The 23,510-nt window shown below is 55.5% G+C and overlaps 1 protein-coding gene across 1 annotated transcript in view; it reads left to right on the forward strand.

The window, feature by feature from the left end:
* LOC119100022 (putative epidermal cell surface receptor) overlaps positions 1 to 23,510 on the forward strand; it is a 53,952-nt gene that overhangs the window by 2,379 nt on the left and 28,063 nt on the right. Inside the window, exons 2-5 of the mRNA XM_037223141.1 lie at positions 10,788 to 10,988; positions 19,392 to 19,520; positions 20,971 to 21,150; positions 23,110 to 23,235. Of these exons, the coding sequence (XP_037079036.1) occupies positions 10,788 to 10,988; positions 19,392 to 19,520; positions 20,971 to 21,150; positions 23,110 to 23,235 (636 nt within the window). The remainder of the gene's footprint in view (positions 1 to 10,787; positions 10,989 to 19,391; positions 19,521 to 20,970; positions 21,151 to 23,109; positions 23,236 to 23,510) is intronic.

The raw sequence follows: 23,510 nt of genomic DNA on the forward strand, positions 1-23,510 counted from the left end.
CCTATCCTTTATTCTCTCTCTTGTCTATCTGTATCCCCCACTCCTCCTTCGCCCTCCCTCCCTCCTTCTCCCATTTCCTTTCCCTCTGCTACGAATAGACCGGCAGGCAGTTGCAAATGTCCTCTGTTAACCCTTCGTCCTCATACATCATCACGCATCATTCAGTCTCTCTGTTCCCTCTGCCGCCATCGCCTTGCGCCCGCCGTCCTGCGTCGGTCGTCTTGACAGCATCGAAGGCCGCCGTTGCTGCGCCGCACTCCAGCCCGGTGCCTGGTGCGGCGGCGCGCCCCGCCACCCCCGAACGCCGCCGCCGCTGCGGCCCTGCCTGGTCCGGCGCCCTGTACGGATATCGCGGCCTTGATCCGCGCGCCGCACTGCCGCCAGCAGCCGAGCCGATGATGGCGGCCGCGGCCCGTCACGTGACGGCCCCGGGGTGGTGTCTTGGCCGACGTGTGACGGATGGGTGGGCGGGGCTCGGCCCAGAGGTGGCCGCCGTCCGGTGGCGCAACGGCCGGGTCGGCCCGGGTCGGCGGCAGCGTCCCACGCGGAGACGGTGACTCACTGGCCGCAGCTCGCTCGAGCCGCCCCACACCGGCCCCGACGGCCTTCCTCAGGCGGCGCTCCGTCCCGCCGGCCGGCCGCGCGAGTGGCGCCGGTCCCGTCTCGCTCAGCTGGAGCCGCCCCCCACACCGGCCCGACGAACTCTCTCAGACGGGTGCTCCGTCCCGTCTCGCTCAGCTAGAGCCGCCCCCACACCGGCCCGACGACCTCCCTCAGACGGGTGCTCCTTCCCGTCTCGCTCAGCTGGAGCCGCCCCACACCGGCCCCGACGACCTCCCTCAGACCGGTGCTGTCCCGTCTCGCTCAGCTGGAGCCGCCCCACACCGGCCCCCGACGACCTCTCTCAGACGGGTGCTCCGTCCCGTCTCGCTCAGCTGGAGCCGCCCCCACACCGCCCCCGACGGCCCTCCCTCAGACGGATGCTCTGTCCGTCTTGCTCAGCTGGAGCCGACCTTTTACATCCGCTCGGACGGATGCTCTGTCCCCCCCTGCCGCCCGCGAGAAGCGCAGACCTGGCACGCGACGGCCCTGCAAAACTGGTTACACAGGTGGCCACCTCCGTCCGCGCGCCTGATTAAAGTGGACATACATGTCGCCGAGAATACAGAAGAGTGAACATACTTGTCACCGAGGACTCAACAGGAGAGTCACTGGAGCGCGGGGTCAGTCGAATCGGAGGCCGACTCCGCAGCCAGAGGCTGCTCTTTCAAGGTCGCTGACCTTCCTTTCATGGTGTTGTATTGGTGGGAGGTGTGTTACCAATCGCTATAGAGTTAAGTTGCAAGATTGTGTTTTTATTTCAAGGCCCTAAGTAGAACAGTTGGAAGAACAGACTTCTGTCTCAACACGACTGGCTGAAGTTTTGCAGCCTAACCTTGAGTAGAAATCGGGTTGAGTTTTGTACGAGATGCGCTTGATCATTGCGCATCATTCAAGCTCGGCTGACGGTCAGATGAGATGATAAGATGATATGAGATGAGATGGAAATGTAAGATGGGGATATCACTATGCTGCTAATCACGCAACATGATCACCGCTATTGCGGGTACCACTGCTAGTCAGTAGTGAAAACCTCTGCGATGTTGTGCACCTGTTAGCTATGGGACAGCTCAGTGGTCACCAAATCATCCGAAAACGATGTCGAACGCCGTTTTATTAATCGAGGGAGGGGATCTGACACTGACAGGTACGAATTCGAAGTTTGAGCGATGTTGGAGCCTGATGTGGCTAGTTCGCGGTCACCTTTCACATCCTGCATGCACAGAGTTCTATGTTGAGCCAAGTTGGGGAAGTCCATTTGGCAAGCATGCGGCTTAGCATAAGCTGCCCTCCCAAATCCCCCATAAATACCACACCCAGAGACACGGCGCACGCCATGGTGGACCCTCATGGGAATCAAGGCTGCGGTGGAGCTGGCCGCCCGGCCAGCAATCCGGAGGAGAGTCTCGCCCCGGTCTGATGACAGAACTGACAGGCAGGCGCGCAGACACTGCGATAGACTGACACGTATTCGACAGGATCGCAGACAGCGTCACACTTACCGACCTCTGCAACGCCCGGGGATTTGTTTTGGGCGCTGTGACGCCTCGCTGGTGCCTCTGCATTGGACAGACTCACTCTGCAGCTACTGCTCCCAGACGTCCATGACACTTTTAACACGCACCTTTCTCACTTGTGTGACAGGCCTCGTTGGCCTTCCGTGGAACCTACACAGCCAGGCACCTTAATGCTGAATTCGTGACAACATTGACCATATCGCTTAGGATGAGTCCCTCCACGGGAGACCAGCATCGATTTTTTAGTCTGGGATTAGCAGGCTCACGACACGGCACGACAGACCCACATGTCACGACATGCCCACGACACGGCGCGACAGGCCCACGGCAGACCCACAAGACACGACAGACCCACGGCACGGCGCGACAGGCCAATGACAGGCCCGCAAGATACGGCAGGCCCACGACACAGCGCGACAGGCCCACGACACAGCGCGACAGGCTCACGACACGGCGCAACAGACCACGACACGGCACAACAGGACCACGACGCGTCACGACAGGACCACGACGCGGCACGACAGGACCACGACACGGCACGACAGGACCACGACACGGCACAACAGGACCACGACACGGCACGATGACAATCACAACCAGGACCTCTTCAAAACAATTTTTAGTGAGGGAAATCCCAACGATATGATCAATCCCAATTATGGTTTCGCCTAACCATCCCAACCCCAAATACAGATTTTGCCTTAGATGTAGGGCACTTTGTTTTATGTGTTTTATGCTACGCTGGTAAGCTAAGATAGTACTAACTACTAACAGCTGTATTTCCAGCATTAACAATGCTATAAACAGGTTACTTATCATTAAGTAATTACAACTAGTAACTGTGTTATAAATTTGGCGCCTGCACGAACTTCCAATCATGGCCGAATGGCTAACGTATTGGATTTATGTGTATCCTGAATCCACAGCTCGATTACACACGCATGTATTTTTTTTCAAAAGCCCTTTCTTCTCACGGCCGGCTAGCCGCGTCGGCTAACATCCCTCTGCGGCTAAAGATCGATCTGCGGCTAGCTGTCTGGACGCCTAACCGAAAACCAGCTTTGTTGATCTGAATGAGTAGCTATCATTACGTGCGGCATAATCGCAGGAAAAAATCAAGCCCGTAGGCTGCTGACCTTGCAGTGAGTGGTTTAAACCAACGGCAGTGGCTCTGACATGAGTACGAAATCGTCACGGCTCAAGTGACGTAACATGATGACAATATTGTGATGTGGGTGGTGAGAATCAAAGTCGGGAGAACCGGTGTAATTTTGACACTTTTTTGCGTGATAGTGAAGCATTGGCTCTACTCCCTTGATGTTAGTACAATATGAACGTTTTAACTATCGTCAAAGTAAGAAGAGGGAAATATTAATAGACTTTGAGAATAAAGTGCAAGGCAAGCCAATATTCGAACCGTGTTAACAATGTGATGCGCATGTAAACTGAGCGTGATATATTCAACAAGCGGGGACAATGTACGGCTTGTAATACGGCGTCGCCGGTGTGGAAAATTATATCAGGCTTTTGTGCGTAAAGAATATGCGGCTGCTGTCATCTGTGGTGGTGTGCGTCATCAAGGTGCCAAGATAAATCCTCATGGTCAAGTGTTCCCGGGCAGCCTCTGACAAGTGCTCCGGGCAGCCTCTGTCAAGCGTTCCGGGCAGCCTCTGACAAACGTTCCGGGCAGCCTCTGTCAAGTGTTCCGGGCAGCCTCTGACAAACGTTGCGGGCAGCCTCTGTCAAGTGTTCCGGGCAGCCTCTGCCAAGTGTTCCGGGCAGCCTCTGACAAGTGTTCCGGGCAGCCTCTGACAAGTGTTCCGGGCAGCCTCGGCAGTGTGCAATGCGCAGAGGCTCTGAGGAGACGGCGCAGACATCATCTCCAGCGTCGGGCAGGGTGGGGCGTTGCTCTGCGCAGCGGTCTGTCGGCTGGTAACGGATCCGGACCCGGAACGGCTGGTCGGCCAGGTGCTGCTCTTCCGACCGCACTGGCTCAGGTGTTCGTCATTATCATGGTAATGGGCCTGTGCAGGCTGCTGAACGCCATGGTAACTGGTTATGAAGCAATAAACATGACGGCTGAGGGCCATGGCTGGTAGCAACAAAACACGACCAAGCCGTGTTTACGTAAGCGCGTCGTTTTACCTGTGACGTTCTCATAGTTTCCTTCACACCGCTGGTGCACGGTCAGCAAGCTGCTCGGTGCGAACGAACACGCAGCTCAGCCTTTAAGCCAGGTACGTCGCCGATAAGCCACTTTGATGCAGCCTGGTCGCCGTTGCAAACTACCGAAGCGTTCAGCCGTACCAAAAGTCCTCATGTTCGAACGTGCTCTCTGTGCTGAAAAGCCAGTGTTGAAAAGTGATGGCTCTGGGATCAGTCCTGGGACAGGCTTTTAGCAGTTGTTTCCATCACGACGATAAGTTTATTCACTTCCGGGTGGTGAGTCTCGGTCTGCGTGTGTGGCGGGGCGCTCGGAGAAGTCATAGAGCCGTCCCTCACTCGCGTGTGCCGTCCATGACGGCGCCAGCACCGTGACCGTGAAAGATGCAGGTGGGGTCAACGCCCCCCCCCCCCCCCCCCAGCCGCCGTCAGCGCGGGGACAGAGCGTAACAACGTGGCCTATCAACTGCACGGTCCTGTTTTGGCTGCGCCGCCGCCGCCGGCGCCCGTGCCGGCGGCGGCGGCGGCGGTACCGAACAGGGAAGCGGCACCGCTGCGTCGCCCGCGGCGAGTCCGCCAGCCGGAACGGCAACACTTCCGGCCAGCGACCGGGCGTCTGCGGCGACAGCGTGTCTCGCGCCGCCGGAAACAGTGCGGCGCCCGGCTGACTCACGTGTCCTGGCGAAGCGGATGACCGCCGGCCAGCCACGCCCCCCCCCCCCCCCCGGATAGCGGGCGCGCCGCTCACAGAACCGGTGACGGCTGGCCAACCGTCGTCTGCGGTTCGGCTTTCCGACACCTCCGACGTCCTGCAGGCATTTCATGAATGGGCCGGTCTGCTTCTTTGTGACGTGAGGCGTGCGTCACGCCAGATCGGACGCGCCGCTTCCTTGACGTGTGCGGAGACTGAGGGACGGCGGATGGCTGTGGCAGCCTTGCACTGTTCTGCGGCGCAGCTGACCATGGCGGTGGCGGAGAAAGTTACCGTGCTCCACACCGTGGGGGCAGTCAGCTGGGTGCACAGGCTGGTGGGACGGTCCACGGGGATGGGCAGCGGCCGACCCTGCAGCTCAGCATACACCAGGCTCACCGTCGCTCCCGGCTCGCGCCTAATGCCGACGGCTCGCAGAATTGGTGCCTAACTGCCAACGATTCGACAGTTCCGTTTGTCGTCTTGGATCCGTCTGGTGTAGCTTAAAGAACGGCTCATAGCGTGCAAACGACGCATTTGTAGCTTATGAACCACCGCTTGACCCGGGTATATCACTCAGTCTTCACTGTCTTCGCTGCGTTCCTCCCATTCTGTTGTCTATCTCTACTTTACATGGTGGCTCCTCAGGTCGGTTTTTAGTCGTTTTTTCTGTTGCCCCCTTGTGAATTCAAGGCATAGAACATGGGGCGATTCGCGTCTGCCCCGTTTACATAAGGGACGCATCTCCGGTGCCATGAGTTCGCAAATCATAGGTGCATGTAGCCCTGAGTTTTATTGTAGCTGAGCGATGAAAGAGCTTTGTAATGCGCGGTGTATATTTAGCCTTGAGCTACTCGGATTGCTTGGCTGCAGCTGCACCATGGGATCTGTTTGCTCATATCGCAGCTAGCATGCGCGCGGTACCTCCCGACCGGCTGAACCCCGCCGCTGCGGTTGGTAAATATTGGCCCGCGTCCATGTCCTCGGCCCTGTTGACCGTGCCGTGTGTTGTGTGCACTTGTTGCGACCGGCTGTTGTCTGACTGAGGCTGAGGCTGAGGCTGGCTGAGGCGCGGGCAGAGGCTCATTGGTGTCATGGCTTGCAACGGCTCGATTCACAGATAACTATTGCACAGGGACTGAGAAGGTGAAAGTGGAGTGGGGGAGCTAAACGACTGTCGCACTGGCGGATCTAGTCGCTCGGTGCTGGGGGAGGAGCCAAATCGTTTTACGAAATTGCTGAATTCACCCCAAAAACTCAGCTTCTCGGATTTGGGTCACCTTAGTCTGCTTTCTGTGAAAATATAAAGAGAGTTTAAGAAACTGTCAAAATGCATGATGAAGAATGACAACTTAAGCCTCTATCTGTGGTCATGACAATAACCATATTGATTTGACATGTTCCGTCAGAAACTATATCAACGCAATTAAAGCAATCCATCTTTAGCCTAAGGTATGCCAAAAATGGATCTAACCGTCCGGTTTGGAGGTAAACAGCTCAGGTAAATGAGGTATGGTATTGCTGTGATTATGATTTTCCTCCGATTCGGGTTGAATAATTTCAAGTTCAGATAAGAGATACCAAAAAATATAAATTAAAAAAGTGACAGCAACGGCAATGAAGGGCTAATATCCGGGTCACTTTAAACGATCTGTGAGAACGCGTGAACTGCCATCAGGCTTGTCTGTTTTCTATGACACCAAAACTTAGAAACGTATTTTAACGTTTTATTAATGACCACTTTTTAATTCCTGTTTTACCCACACTGTTAGTACTGCATGAGGCTCTTCAGTATGCTGTGGAAATTGGCTTTAAAAACCTGTCTTTCGTCGTTTGCTCAATTGTAGCTTTATCACACTTTAGGCGCGTTCTTCTCTCGTCGTTTTTTTCTAAAAAATTTGCGAAGGTCAGCCTTTTCGTAAGGTCAAACCGTCGTGAACTGAAATGATCACGCCGACCGTGTCAGGCGTAAATTGCATGTTTGGAGTGAAATTTCTCATGAGCATATTGACCCCATAATCAAATAAGCGAATGAGGTTGTTCATAACTGAGGCATAACTGATGCTTCAAAATTGCCAAGGATATCTCACTTTTCCATCCTTATGTTTTTATTTCATTTTGCCGATCTCAGGTCTCAACCTTTATCTCATTAGTGAAATCTGTAGGGAAGTTTTGGGGGCCATAAGACATAGCAATCCCTCTCTGGGTGTTTCAAGGAGGAGGGCATCGCCGGAATGCCCCTCTGCATGGACCCCAGTGAACTATCGCATGTGACCTGTAGCGTTCTTCATTAGTAAGTTGTTCAGCATCGCGGGAAGTTGCAAGCCGGTTTGACTTGCGTATCAAGCATGCCATTTGTTCACATCTCATGGCGTATGACTGCTATCCGATAGAACATATTAATTAAATTAACGCCGACGCACAACTGATTCCGACCCCACTCCGGAAATGTGGACGTCGTAGTGCCGCTAACAGTGAGCCATTAAGAGGTAAATGCATTCATTATCAGAGAAACTGCTCGGCTGGACACTAACAGATAAGCACACGGAAAGGTCACAATTTCGATCACCAAGCTGAGAAAGCTGAACCACACGCAGCTGTCTCTGAACCTGGCCTTCATCAGATCCTGGTCACCTTTTCTGGCCTGGTATCTCAGAGCAAAAGGTTTAAAATTCGACTGCGTCGGGAACTTTCCAAACCACATGAGCGAGAATTTGATGGTGTTAATGCTTTGGACCGAACGATTCAATAAAGATGGGTTGAGGAGCCTCGTGTCAGTCGAACATTAGCCAATGTACTCTTCCGTGCTCATTTTAAAATCCTGTATTAAACCAGGCACAAATATGCAATGGTTTAATGACGATGGTGTTGAGCTTTGGCCGCATTGCACCATGTTGGATTTTGTATCTCGGGAAAAGGTGGATCGTTGAGCCAGCCGGATTTAGAGCTGGTGGATCGCAATAGGATTAGCCCTCAGTACCTCCATCCACGTAGCGTTCCGCTGGCCAGGTCAGCACCTCCACCCCGTCTCAGCCGCTTCGGCCGCGTCTGAGCAGCGTTTTGGCGCTGTGCGTCAGCTGTCGTCTCTCCCTTTTCGCCGTCGGTCGCCACTGTTTGGCGCTCCAGTAGGTCAACAGCTGTCCGGGACGTGTGTCCTGCGAAGGCGGGATGTGGCATTGACGCAGCCACCACCTGGCGCCGCCGACCGAAAGGCGGGGAGCCAATCGGCACGGCTTACCCAGACCCAGACCTGGGTCGGCAGGCCGGTCCCGGCAGGCGGGGAGGCAAGCTCCACTAAGCCGGGCGGTCCGAAGCTTGGCACGGCCTATTTAAGGACAGGCGAGCCGGACGCGGCAACGACGACTGTTGGCCAGCTGCCAAGTCTTCCCGACCGAGCGCTGATGCAGTTGACCAACACCAGAGAAACTGGTCCGACAAGCGGCGGACTGCCACCAGCTGGCTTCCCGTAGCCAGCAGAGAGATCCGCCTGTATGGGCGCCACCACGGAGCGGGCAGGGAGAGCAGCGGAGCAACATGCCAAACCATGGAATAGAAGCCCCGCTAAATCCGGACTTGACCAAACATCCGGGAAAATTGCAGTTGGGTGGTTCACTCATTGGCTTTGTACACTTCTTGGCTCACTAGCCATCAACTTACATGTTTTCCCTGGTGTAAAACCATGGAGTGAGTTATCTGGTGTGTTTCCGGAGCATTACTTGTTTGAGGGAACTGGGTGTACTAAGTAGGCCTCGTTCTGATATTTGAACTGAACTCCTTTCTCAGAAATACTCGACTGCCAACGTGGAAGCATCTGAACGACGAAAAAATGTTACGGTCTTGTTAGAACTAATGAATTATTCTCTGTTAATCAGTAGGCCAATTTTTTAGCTTTTATCGTAGTATCTGCCAGGTGTCTTCCTGGCAGGTTGTCCGATAGCCCGGTAGCCCGCAATGTGTATGTGTTGTAAGCATTTGACGTAATCTGGCGGGCGTTTCAGGAAAAAAGCCTAGTCCATTCAATGTCAGTGTGTCACAAGCCTTCGTAAAAATCGTTAATGCCACGCTGTATGGCCAAACAACTAAGGCCTTACTGAGATGCACACGGCGGTTTGGGCGTTATCTATCACCACTACTATAGCTATATTTGCCTTAATGATATATATATATATATATATATATATATATATATATGTATGTACGTATGTAAGGCATTTAATAAAAGATCGAAAGAGCACGGAATGTCCCAAATAGAGCCTGACCAAGTCAATCATGTGGCATTCTGTTTTAAGTTTGATGTTTGTATGAATGATGCGTATCAGTGTGGTTGCTCCTCACAGGGTAGAGCTAAGTGGATTTATTGCCTATGTGTCGAACACATGACAATCAGATTTGTTAGGTTTGCGGTTGATTTAGTCAGAATCATGAGATGTATGTCGCTCCAATTTCTGGTAACGACAGGAACGAAAATCATGTTTTCATGGCATGGTGAACATCAATTTTTTAAACATGAAAGCATGTCATATTTATATTTACACCGGCCTCTGTCTGAACCAGCCCGCCATACGGTTCTCAGCCATTCAAGTTCGCCATTCAGTCAGTCAAGGTAGTCAAGATGGTGCCGTCATGTCTGAGTATGTGGCGGCAACCATTACAACCAACAGCGATCAGAAAGCATTCCGTTTTCGGGAAGCCTTTTGCGAACAGAGCTTGTTTCAGGGACAGTATTAACCCAGGTCCGCACTCCGGACAAATGCATAGAGGTGCACTAATAAGCACTGGATGGGCAAAAAATTGTATGCGATGTCATCGATCTAGATCTCACGACTTCGAGCCCCCCGCCAACATGTATACTTGTACTCTGCGACAAACCATGACATCTGATGGTTACACACCAGCAAAACGGTTCAGTAACTACAAAATAGAAACTAGGGGGATGGGTCTTTTAGCTTCTCCCCCGCACAAGCATGGAAGAAATTATTTTATGTTTCGCGAGCCACCACAAATGTCTTTTGCAGCTTATCTGTTGAACTTGTTATTGCAATACACGGCACCGGCTGGTGCTCCTGGGTTACCCAAGACATGTAACCGGGAATTGGTTGTAGCCCAATTTCAAACCTACAGCGCTGGCGACGCCTGTCCACAACACCATCTGACTTCTGCTGTTGAGTTGCTAGATTGCTTACGGCGACCGTAGGCAGTCTGGCAACTAAAATATTAATTTGAAAGGCTGGAGAAATCGTCGCCTTGCTGGCGGCGAGCCTTTGTAGTTTGTTAACGGCAGCTGATGCTTATCTCACCGACATTAAGCCGCCGTCGCTCTGCTGGATTGCAATGTTCAGAGCAACGCAGTCTTACCGAAATTGCGTATGACAAGCTATTATACAGTTCATTTATTGAATAGTGTGTCATGATGCATGTTGCACAAAGACCAACCGCAAGTGGATAAAACCAAGGCGGAGCTTAGTAAGAGGATGTGTTTCTATTTGTTCTGACAAGAAAAATCGATGGCAAAGTGTTGCATGAATGACTGTTTCAAATGGTAGATCTGGACAACTGAAAAAGCGTTGTAGAAGGCTGGTCTTGCAGTGAAATTGCACAGCGTATCTTAGATGGCATACAGCTACATTTCAGCCTCAAAGGTGACGCTGCATATCAAGGCAAAGGGCTCGCCATCGATGCGTTTAGGTTCCATTCCAGCCACAAGACACTTCAAACAGCTTAAGTGTACACCAGCGGTGGGAACACAACCTGTCTGGGCGGTTGTGTCGCCAAATACCGCAACAGCAGACGGTAACGCTTCATTTGTCCTGTTCCAGACGAGAAAAAGTGTCGCAGTGATGGCGAATGTGCCAGTGACCGGTTCTGCTTGGGCGGGGTGTGCTTCGACCCGTGCACGCTGCTGGACCCGTGCAACAGCTCGCTGAAGAACGGTGTGTGTCGCACGCGCAGCCACCGGCCGGTCTGCAGCTGCCCCCAGGGCTTCTCCTTCGAGGCGGACACCAATGCCTGTGTCAAAGGTCAGTTGGCGCTGCGCAGCCGGCGAGGGAGGCATAGGGCGGTTGGTGAGGCGCGGAGTGCGACTGTGTGCGTATGTAGTGGTGACGCATCACATGACTCTACCCCTGTACACAGGCAACTGTTATGCAAAGTTCCATTGAATCCGTATCACACATGCAGTGCGGGTTCAATGATTATGAACCGTAGACACGACACTCCGTCAAAATTCGGACACGCCCCGTCCAATGTCAGGCATGAGCCGAAGCTGGTCTGTCCCAAGCCGTGTCTTAAACAGGTACCCAAGAAAAGCTTCAAGTATCCAGTCTTAAGCCCGAATATAAAAAGTGGTATGCAAGCTGATGCGCACCTAGCAGTGGGGCTGTGACGTCAGGCTCTGGGGAGCGGACCGGACTCTACGCCGAGCTGGTCCGTTGCCAGCAGTAGAGCTGTAACGTCAGACTCTGAGGAGCGGACCGGACTCTACGCCGAGCTGGTACGTTGCCAGCAGTAGAGCTGTGACGTCAGACTCTGGGGAGCGGACCGGATTGTACGCCGAGCTGGTCCGTCGCCAGCAGTGGAGCTGTGACATCAGACTCTGGGGAGCGGACCGGACTGTACGCCGAGCTGGTTCGTCGCCAGCAGTGGAGCTGTGACGTCAGCGTGCCAGCATCCCGCCCCCCACAGTCCGAGACAATGCAGTCAGCCGGGGCCTACGATCCGCGGATGGGGCAAAGAAGGCCTTTGTTCTTTTCACCCTCCCACCACATCCACATAAGGCGCTCACTGGTGCTCATGTCAAGTAGCCATCGAAAAAGGAAAGCTAAGGACGATAGATGATAATGCTGAGGGCTATGGAGGCAAAGGAGGGCGCTCGACGTCCGGATACTCGTCGGGTTTCACTTACCTGCAGCTGTGACTAAACAAATGAGAATAAACATTTAACCTTTCGTCACTGCATTCCTGGGCATGTCTGGGCAAGTACTAACGTGGTAGATGTTTCCTCCGGACCCTGCAAGTGAGGAATTACAGCAAAGGCGCGAACAGTGACGGTTCAAGGACGTGGATCTTAAGCACATATCGTGCATGCGGTCGCTCATGTAGCGAGCCCGTGTTCTAATCTCGAGCTGGCATCGGAAGAGCATCGGAGGCGGGTTCGGACCGCGGGACCGCGGACCTCGCTCGGTGCCACGTCAGGCACACGCCATGGCGCAGTCTGCCCGACGCGTTGTGCCATGGGTCCGATGCGGCGGCCAAAGCGGGTTACTCCTCCCCCACCTCACCCCAAACCCCATCTGGGCCCGGCGGGAGGCCGCGCGCGTGAGAGGTTCCCGGAATCGGAGCGCAGCTGGCCGCATGGCGCACGCTGCGACTGGACTCACGGAGAGTTATTGGTGCGTGCAGCCCGCTCAGGCCGGCGGCCAGGGCGTGCGAGAGATTAGGGACCAAGGCCCAGCGTGCAGTCTGAACCTGTGCGCTGCTTTCGCTATGTTGGATTTCAGGCCATGGGTGTGAAAAAGATCGAGATTTCCTCGACGCCTTGAACCTCTGTGTTGGTGGGAAAGCACACAAGCTTCACACGGCAGAAGCATTAGCATGGGTAGTAAAGCCTACTAGGCTACAACTGCGGTGGGCTGAACGCAGCTAGTGGTGGCATTTCTGGAGCTTCGTCTATTGCTAACCACTGCGGAGATTAGGGGAGGGCTGCAAGCCCCGCACCTATTGTACCATAGCGGACTGCCTTTGCGAAATGATATGCTACTTCACACGGTCATTTAAGACTGGTCATGTTTCCCACCTATATCATCGAGCTGAACGAGAAGAAAGCAGCTTGGAATGCTTGCGTTTGACTCTACTTGCTTCCTATATGTTCAGATGTCGTATATATGTTTGCGGAACGGGTTGGAGTGCACCCGCAAAGGATTGGTTAAAATTGCCATTGGACTCTGTGTTTTACATCGCGATGTTTGTAACTCAGAGGGCCTGCCAGTGCCTGACTGCCGACACGGTGGGAAGACTAAAATCGATGAGCAGGGTTGTCTTTACCACTGACTTGGCAGCGAGCTCCACCTGTTTACACCAGCCGCGGTGCGCGCCAGGCGCGGTTTCCCCACCGGAAGCCGTGGCCAGCAGACACACCTCCTCGAGGCCAACTCGCGAATGACGTCCGGAAAATCAACCGGCGTTCCGACGCGTGCCCCTCTTCTCTGGCCAGCTATGATCTGACTGCACTCCTCAGTCCAGCTGCCCGGTGACGATGGTCAGAGCACGGGGTCCTGGTGGGTGGGCATGCACGGCAGCAAGGACGCCATCACGTCGGGAGCTGACGGCTCGGCGGGGGTGGGGGCGTCTGGGAGGGTTAACAGACGGCCACGCTCCTCAAGACGTAGTCGATCGTTGGGTGGGAACTGCACGGGGGCCGAGAACGCGTCGTGTTCGCGTGAACTATTGGCCGCACGCGACGCGTTCCCCCGCCCCCCCCCCCCCTTCGTCACAACTGGCACAGCATCATTCCGCTGACACCTGGCTCGATGCGTTCCTCGCAACACGTGTCACATCTCGCCCTCGCTCGGGGCACATCTCTAGGTCGTTTCTATCACATGTGATCCCATGTGGCACGTCTGGAAATTACACATGGCGCTTCTCGCGGTCACTCGTGGCGCGGATCGCATCGTGGCGCGAAGCGCTGGCGCCGTCCGCGGTGCTGACGTACGTTCGCGTCTATGTCGTGCCGCCGGCCCGGTGCCGCCGGTGGATCCGGCCAGACCTGACCGGCCCGGCCTGGCCGAGTCGACATGACACCGAGACGCTTCGACCTCCGACGCTTCGACCGGCGCCGCGATGGCACGGCACGCGCCGTCGTCACTGTCTCCCGTCAGCTCGACCGGGTCCGCCGTGCGCGGCCGCCACCTCCAGACCGGTTCTTGCGCTCTGATAGTCCCAGACCGGTTCACGTGAACTTCAGTGGGCTCGGTGCCGTCCTGTTGTTGGCTGATGACTGATGACTGATGACTGATGCCACCTGGGTCCTGTCAGTACCGCGAGCCCCAAACTCCCGAGCTCCCGAGCTCCCGTCGCCTCGGCACCTCCATGCTGGCCATGTGGGCTGCGGTGGATCCTGCATTTTAGGTTTACATTGATCACCCGTGATTTAAGATCGCGTAAGCACATAGGGTCCTGGGTGTTACCCATTTAAGCGTGTGCATTCATGCGCTTCGGCTTTGCGTGCAAAGATTGAACGGTCGAATATCGCACAAGCATGCCGAATTACCATGAGCGTGAAACCTATGCGCAGAGTGGAATGTCGGCGCTGTGCATTCGCTCAGTGATAGCCCTGCGTGTGCTGGTACACGCCTTCAAATGTACCCGTTGCTTTGCGTGACTTGAGACCGGTCGAACAATCTCTGATCGGAAAGCGATCCACCATCCATGAGTGGCGTGTTCCCGCCCTCGTCGTGGCGTGCGGGGAGCAAGCCTGGGAGCTGGAGCTGCCGAGGAAGTGGGATGGAGCCGGGGCCGGCGCCGGAGCCGTGTGGGGTGGCCGTCGTCAGCTCTGTTCGGCCGCAACCGGTGTTGGCGATAGTGAGACCTTGATGCCGGTTAACCTCATACACCGACGGCTGGCTGCCGCGCTGCAGCTGCGATGCCGCCCGAAAATCTGAGGATCGACAGAGGCATTGCCATGGAAACGCAAAATGCCATCGATTCCCTCAAATGTAAATGCAGGTATTATTTGTGTCATCGCTACAGCGCTCTGAGCTAAAACTGATAAATGCACAAGAATGTGACAGACATGCCACTGCTTTATGCCGACGCTGTTAACTTACAGATCCTTACAGATCCTCAGTGTTACAGATCCTTAGCTCGTCCCCGGCGCGTTTTTCGAAGTAAGTGCACAAAAGGTGCGTGAGATTGAGTGCACTGCTCCGTACAGTTAGTTTAGTTTGTTCTCAGCAGTGGTGGGAAAAGCGCGGTGCACAACAGAACTTTCATGAAAAAGGGGCTTGTTCGTCCTTTCAACAGATGTGGCTAGTAGGCACTGCACACTGAAATATGCAACCACAACCGTTCTCGTCCTCGTTACGTCAGCGGTGAGGTGCACAGAGTCGTGTTAGCTGCTAACAAGTGGCGTTTGGCCTGCTGGACCCATTCGCCCGCCGCCGCTGCTGCCGACTGGCGGCCGTGGCTTGAAACTCGAGTCACGGGACATTGCCAAAGCCGATTGAGCACGTCAGGCTCACACTGCCAGTTTTGGCTTGACCTCGACTAACATTCATATATACGAACGTGTCAGCCATGGGCGTAACAATCAGTGGAGTCGGCGGGTTCGGGACACTAGCTCCTTTTGGACAGTTCGGGCTATACCTGTGTTTTGACCATCTGAGTGGCACCAGAATATAAATGGACCCCAGTAAGATTCAAGGTGTGATTGTGTTCATGGTGGCCACTGCTCTGAAAGCTTTCTTTGTGATGGCGCTGTTCCTGCGTTAGAAGGTTACCGTGAGCCAGCTGGAACTGAACATTCTCAAGCTTATACCAGGTTATGGGGAGTCCAGTCATGCTTCTCCGCAGGCTAAAATCGGGTGAATTAAAATCCGAATCCTAAAATCAATATTGGGGGGAAAGAACTGCCGGATATTAAAGGGATTTTGGTGCGAAGAAACTATTGCAGTGCCATTTTTGCGGACCGGGGAAGCAGCTTCTACTCTGAAAAGCAGATTCTCAACCCGGACGAGCCCCGAACGTCTGGAATGTTCATGTCACTCTTGCGCTTTATCTTCGGCCGCAGCACTGTGAACAAAATGCTGTTACGCGTGATGCAAGTGCCATCAGATGGAAGTCCTTTCGCTTTAGGCTATGCAAATCTCTACCTTTGTAGCATGAATACTCTTTCAAAAGAGCAGCGGTGCGTTTACAGTCGTGATGGATTACGGCTGCAAATAGTCTTGGTGTATTTGCATCCCCATCAAAGAGACTGGGCCACTGGAATAGCCTTCTGGCTGGTTTGCCGTCAACGAGCATGCTTGTGTGACTACAAAATGAGCATTTAAGTTACAACAAATTCCAAACAACTGAAATATGTCCAGGTTTGAGCTCTCCCTCTAGGTGCAACAGGATGGAAACTGCGACGGCAAAAATTACCACAATCGCGCCCCCTAAAAAAGCAGTACCTAGGCATCATTTGTAAACTTATGACACCGTGAAAACTGATAATTGAATAACAAGGGTGTGGCATTTTTCCCTTGCATTTTACTTAGCTTTTTCGTAGTCACAAACGCCTAAAGAAGTAGTCCCCAATCCGACATGGAGAACAATGATATGATATGTATGTATATATATATATATATATATATATATATATATATATATGCACATACCTCTGCTTTTTGTTTGGAAAAGTATAGTTCTTGTCATTCTAAAAAATGCTTTCTCCAAAGAGAGAGGAGGCTCTGGCCGTCATGGCGACATCTGGTGTTACACTGTCCGGTTCCGTCCGTTGTGGGGAGACACGTGACCCGGCCAGGCCGCCCGCCAGGTCCGGGGACCCACGTGACCTAGCCCGGACGTCGCGCTCGGCGGGCCGGCCGCGGCTCTTCTTCGCTCGCTGTGGTGGCGGGAAACCCACGGAGTCGTGCTGAGTCACCCGGCGCCGGCACGTGGCACGTGCCTGCCCGTCCAGCCGGTGGTGACGTCACGACGTCACGACCCTGCTCAGGGTGGGCCTGTGGGCCTGGGACAGTGCGACCACCGAGACCGTAGGCTCAGCCGCCTGTCTTGCTGACTGGACACAAAATAATGACGATAACCAGGCTGGACACGGCTGCGTCACAGAAAAGAGACAAAATGTCGAATTAGGTTTGGGGCTAGTGGTGGCAAAAGACATTTGAGGGATTTCACAGACTCTATCGGGCTTCATTTGCTCTTACCTTTGTCGCTAGTCGTACCCATGCTGCACTGCCGGTCATCGTGCTTCGCAGCACGCAAACTCGAAGTCAGAGCATAGTGAGTCCTTTGGAATGTGAAGCGCACGCCAGCCGTGGTGGGGTCGGCGTCCCGGCCGCCAGTTGTGGAGCGGGTAAGCGTCGGCTCCGTCCGGGATTGGCAGCGGATCCTGCCGCTGACGGAGCGGCTCCCACCGCTCGCCTCGGGCTGGGCGCCACAGCTGTCACCACAGCCGGCGGGAGCCGACCTGACCTGGCCCGCGCCGCTCCTGACAGACCGCGCCGTCGGGATGTGTGGCTCGCGCCGTTCCTGACAGGCCGCACCGTCGTGATGAGTGGCCCGGCCGGTGTGATGTGTGGTCCGCGGCACTCCTGACAGATCGCACCGTCGTGATGTCTGGTCCGCGCCGTTCCTGGCAGGCCGCACCGTCGTGAGTAGTGGCCCGGCCGGTGTGGGCGCCCTACTCCAGCTAGCCGGGCGGCCGGAGCCGCTGTGCATGGGCGGACGCCGGCCCGAGAGCGGGCTCAGACCCACCTGCCTCAGCTCAGCGTCCACCCGTCCGACACCAGGGAGGGCGCCGGCCCGAGAGCGGGCTCAGACACACCCGCCTCAGCTCAGCGTCCACCCGTCCGACACAAGGGCGGACGCCGGCCCGAGAGCGGGCTCAGACCCACCTGCCTCAGCTCAGCGTCCACCCGTCCGACACAAGGGAGGGCGCCGGCCCGAGAGCGGGCTCAGACACACCTGCCTCAGCTCAGCGTCCACCCGTCCGACACAAGGGAGGGCGCCGGCCCGAGAGCGGGCTCAGACACACCTGCCTCAGCTCAGCGTCCACCCGTCCGACACAAGGGAGGGCGCCGGCCCGAGAGTGGGCTCAGACACACCTGCCTCAGCTCAGCGCTCACCCGTCCGATACAAGGGAGGGCGCCGGTGCAGATATACGCCGCGAGTGTGCCACAGAGAGCCTCTAGGTGCGGCTCATGCCGAGCGCCGGATGACCAGGCAGGCCCTGTTTGCATCGCAAACAGGCGGTGTCCGGGCAACGTGGTCCATGGCTTATTGCCAGCCTTGTGGAGGCTTTCGTGGGGATCATCATGGAATATATACGGCTTGCGACGCGGAGATATGATGTCAGAGCTTTGCATTTCGCAGTGCCTACTGCGCTTTCACAATACAGCTTTTAGGAGGTGGTGGAAGAGGAGGCAAAATGAGCATGTCTCGTGTTCTGTATTTTTCCGCCGGGAAATTTCCCGCCGCCGATCTGCACGAGACAGACTTTGCCCTGAGGGTGCAGCCCGCCCGTAGCTTACCTGTCGTTGACATTTTCGCGTCGTTGCTGGGAGTGCACAGGCTTGCCCAGCGTCGCCGGGGCGGTACGGAGACGGAGCCACCATGGAGTCGGCAGATCAGCAAAACATTTTTTTCAAAAAAACTTTCCGAGACATTGCACTAATGAGTGTTAACGAGACACCCGGACTGCTTCTCAAGCATGGCTGCTTTCTGCGCAGGGTATGTAGTCGGTGTCATTAGAAAGCGATGCTATGGCAGCGAACAAGCTGACCAGGCGTGGGGACTCTGTGCTGGGCGTTGAGATGGAATCCTCACCTAGAGCGGCTGCGGCGTAAGCTAGGCTGATGGCTCAGCCCATCAGCGTGCGTTAAGGGCACGGCATTCGGGCTCTGTCTACTCGGACCACCGCTGCCTCAGTCGGTCATCCGTGTGATCATCCTCGTCAGCAAATGCCGCTTCACTGTCGGCTCGTGGCCATGTCATTGGTGTGAATCAGCACCATGTGAGTGGGCGTCGGCTGGAAGCGGAAAACCTCTGGTGCAAGGGCCAAGCTGGCGTTGGTCAGTTACAAAGCATTTACCAGCTGCATGATTGAGTTTTATATATGATGCTTATGCATTTGGAGTTGAAAAAGCTATGGAAACAATAGGAAAAGCATTGCCGAACATTGCTCATTCGTATGCAGCACATAAGCACGCCGCCACGCCGGCTCCCAGCGGCGAGATGCATGTTTTAATAGCATGGCGGCATGATTTGCCGGGGACTCTGGCCTTGTCAAGATTAAGACAGCTCGTAATGACGGTCCTCCGACATGGTCGCGTGTACAATAGCGAGAGTGATGACAAGAATAGTGTTGCGATTCCTGGAAGATTGTTTAATTCAAACTAGCCCTTTGCTTTGTGCCTTAGCCGCACATCAGATAACTGCAGGTAATTATGCTATAAACAATACAGACCATTGTCCCATATGCAGGTTTTGCCCAGCCATCTTTAGAAGGCTTCCCATTCAATCGCATACGCGTCACAAAGCGGCGGACAAACACCCCTTGTCTGACGTACCGAGGATGGTCTTCATCACACCGCTGTCTGGTTCTCCTGACCGAGCTGCCACGCTCGCCGCTCACCTCCGGCGGTGAGCGGCGCAGCCTGTGGCTGGCGGCCTGGCAGTCGCCTGACCCTTCCTGTCTGTTGCAGTGGGCTGCGAGGACGAGCAGGCCGGCACTGTGGACGTCGGCGAGCGCATCTTTCGGGCCGACTGCGAGCAGACGTGCGTGTGCGGCCCCGGCGGCCAGTTCAACTGCACGCCGACGGTCTGTCCTCCAGGTGAGACTGCCACCCGCCCGACAGACACAGACGGTCTCTGCGTGCTTTCTGCACCGGCCATTGCTGCTTACGTGTAATGCATAGCAATTAGAGAAAATATGTGTGAATGATGTACAGTTTCTCTGTAAAAAGTGCGTATATGCCATGGAAAGGCGTGTCAGTGGTGGCTTGCACGTAATCTTGTGCGAAATCAAGGACGCTTACCCGGTAGAAGACTATGGCGTCCCGTTGTCCGGCCGCCGACGCTCACCGGTCGGTTGACCGCGGTGTTTTGTACAAACTCTGTGCTGCAGTCTCCGGTGGTATTGTCGTCTGCTCTGCTGCTGTCACCGCTTCGGATCGTTTGAGGCTTCGTGGTAATGGTGCGTCGGTATTAATGATATAACTGTACCATCTGCCGTGCTACTTCAGGTCCCGGAGTGGATGGGTGCACCTGAAAACATGACTGTTCTCTCAGTCATGGTGCGTTCGTACGTGTGCCGAATAAGCAAACAATTATGTGTCCTTTTTGTCAAACTGGGGCAAGCCCTGGGGTGTCCATGCGTAAGCCTTGTCTTCTTTCTGTCAGACCAAAACAGGCTTTGGGTCTTTGTGTATGTAAACGCTGAAACCACCTTTCATCCCTCAGAGAGTGTCAGGGAAAGCGTGCGTCGCGTGAACAGATCACGTCCCGTACTGACGCGTCCTCCTGCCAGTTCATGACCGACCACGTCCCGCACCGTCGCGTCCTCCTACCAATCCACGTCCGACCACGTCCCGTACCGACGCGCCCTCCTGCCAGTTCATGACCGACCACGTCCCGTACCGACGCGTCCTCCTGCCAGTTCATGACCGACCACGTCCCGTACCGACGCGTCCTCCTGCCAGTCCACGTCCGACCACGTCCCGTACCGACGCGTCCTCCTGCCAGTTTATGACCGACCACGTCCCGTACCGACGCGTCCTCCTGCCAGTCCACGTCCGACCACGTCCCGTACCCACGCGTCCTCCTGCCAATTCATGTCCGACCACGTCCCATACCGACGCGTCCTCCTGCCAGTTCATGTCCGACCACGTCCCATACCGACGCGTCCTCCTGCCAGTCCACGTCCGACCACGTCCAGTACCGACGCGTCCTCCTGCCAGTCCACGTCCGATCACGTCCCGTACCGACGCGTCCTCCTGCCAATTCAGGTCCGACCACGTCCCACACCGACGCGTCCTCCTGCCAGTCCATGTCCGACCACGTCCAGTACCGACGCGTCCTCCTGCCAGTCTATGTCCGACCACGTCATGTGCCGACGCGTCCCTCTGCCCGTCCGTGCTGCAGGTGTGGAGCATTCTGTCTGGAGACGCCACGTCTGTCGCCGTTGCCGCATCTGTACACGCTGCAGTTGTCCTTCGTTCGACTGAAGAAGGAAGCGTATTATCCGCAGTCAAACAGACCAACTCAGCTTCTTTTCCCCCGCAGGCTTCTACAGGCCGGGCACGTTCAAGGATGACCCAGACTGCACCGAGCTGCGGGGCTCGGCCATCGCCGGCGGCTGCTGCGTCAACGTCGTCTGCGCCAACCCTGAGCCGCCGTCGGCCTCGCAGCCGGCTGGTGCGGCGCCGCGCGTCGCCGACGACGAGAGTGTCGTCGGCTCCACCGGTGCGTTCTCCGCAGCTCCGGCAGCCCGGCTCTGCTGCGTTGAGTGAGGCATGGCTGCGAAGACGTAGACTCAGTTTAGAAGCCGGCTTAAGTCTTTCGTAGGACGCTGACTGGTCGAGGCTCTTTTTCTAGATTAACCGAAATGCTTTGCTGAGGTCAGTTCATAACTGCGATGTGAATCTATGTCATTTGGCACCTCAGTGCACCCGAGAAACGCATAAGAACCAGTTGATACCAGAAGATGAGGTATCCCGAGTGTCCTGAATGCCATATCACTTTATTATCAACATTCCGAGGAATAGTTCTTTCAGTTATCGGTATGCAAAAAATCGACACATAATTTATTCACTTGGCTACATAAAGAGTGTGTTTTCTTTTTACCTCGGCCGAGAAGATGCGTGTTAAGCTAATGAACTGGCTGTCGTTTCGCAGCTTATAAACAACATTGCTCTTTGTGTCGCAGGTGTGGTGCAGCTGGTTAGCTGCACCACACCTGTGGGCTCTCCAATGTAAACAAAAAAATGTTTCAATGTTCCTTCGCCACCTACGCTGCAGCCCGACGGCGACTCCAGTGTCTCTTTTGCCAATGGGCAGCTGTATTCCAGCAACGCTGCTGTTCCGGACCAAGTACCCTCCTCGGTTGGTTGTCACGCTGCTGTTCCGGGCCGGGCCGCCCCACCCCTCCTAGGTCGGCCTGCACGCTGCTGTCCCGGGCCGGGCCGCCCTTCCCCTCCTCGGTCGGTCGACACGCTGCTGTCCCGGGCCGCCCCACCCCTCCTCGGTCGGTCGACACGCTGCTGTCCCGGACCGCCCCACCCCTCCTCGGTCGGTCGACACGCTGCTGTTCCGGGCTGGGCCGCCCCACCCCTCCTCGGTCGGTCGGCACGCTGCAATCCTGCCAAGGCCGCACGCCGTTCTGGCCGGGGCGGCCCGGGCAGTGGCCCCGGGTTCCGAGAGAGCGCCGGCCGCCGGCGTCCGCTGCATGGCTCATCAGCATGCGGCGGGCGCCCGCACGAGCGGCGCGAGCCGGGCCGCCGCCGCCGCCGCCCGGACAGCGAGCCGAGGCCACCGCCGCTGCTCCACTTCCACCGCCCTCGGTCGCAGGGGGCTGCTCCACTTCCACCACCCTCAGGCTATGGGCCGATCTCGTTCCACCACTCCAGCCATCAAATTGGTCCGCTTCCCGGTCCTCAGTCGACGGGGAACTGATGTGCGGATACTCCCGAATAATTAGCAGTGCAAGGACAGATTATACCAGTTAAGGTGTAGTAAACCCGAAGAAACTGCCCATCATGATATCGTAAGACCTTGCATTGGAAAGCGCGACGCGTCTAGGGCCGTAATAATGTGGAGCATGGTATCGATCGACATACAAGCGTCCGAGTAAAAAAAGCTTTTAACATTACATTGCCCGAAATTGCATACAGATAAGCCAAATGCGCGTTTTGCTGAACATTTGTGCTAAGGTCATAACAATCAATCGTCGTAAACGAAATCAAATCAAGTAATTTTAAAAATACCCCAGTATATTTAGCGTTCATCTGTCTTCGTTCCTGATTAAATGTCAGCGTGACAGACATATAGGTGAGGAATCTTCCATCTTCCCTTTGAGGTTGTAAGCTGCCCGGATGCATAGATAGCACGGTAAGAAATCGTTGGACATAATGTAAAAAAACAGCTGCTGCGTTATAGGTCACACCATTACGACCCCAGGATTTTGTTCATCCTAGTTGCCTTAGATGTCCACCTACAGATAAGGCGATTTCGGTCACGTCTGTCACAGTGCCCCTCCTCCCGTATCACAGGACAGACTGTGGTGTGCACATGCCGCGTGCCTGTTGTCGCGTGCCGGTCGGGGCTGTGGGCGTGGCCGGGCGCTGCCGTGCCATCGCCGCCGCTGCCGCCAGCCGACCGGGCCGGACGAGCGCAGCACGTGCTGACGCCGGCCGCCCCCTGCAGGCGCCGCCTGCACGTATGTGGTGTGCGGCCCGGGTGCCGCCTGCGATGGCGGCCTCTGCTCCTGCAGACCCGGCCTGGCCGGCGACCCCAATGACCTGGCCCGCGGCTGTCGGGCCGCCGCCCGAGGTATACGCCATTACACTCGCGAGTAACGCCTGCATGACCGGGGCACCTCTCCTACGCCCGTCTGTCATGGCATTGGCTGAAGACGTGGCAGCATGCCGGGCCGGCTTATTCATTAACATGTTCCGCTGGGTTAAACAGGGGTGCTGTCAGGAGACGTACACTGATTCGCTTTCGGTATGAGCAAAATAATTTTGCTACGGAAGCAGTTGTTTAGTTTTAATTTGAAGGCCGGCGTGTGTCGCGCAATGCTGAGTTTCAGTATGCGCATAATTTAG

This window comes from Pollicipes pollicipes, unplaced genomic scaffold, assembly GCF_011947565.3.
Source record: "Pollicipes pollicipes isolate AB1234 unplaced genomic scaffold, Ppol_2.1 Scaffold_2555;HRSCAF=2994_pilon_pilon_pilon, whole genome shotgun sequence".
Taxonomy (NCBI): Eukaryota; Metazoa; Arthropoda; class Thecostraca; order Pollicipedomorpha; family Pollicipedidae; genus Pollicipes; species Pollicipes pollicipes.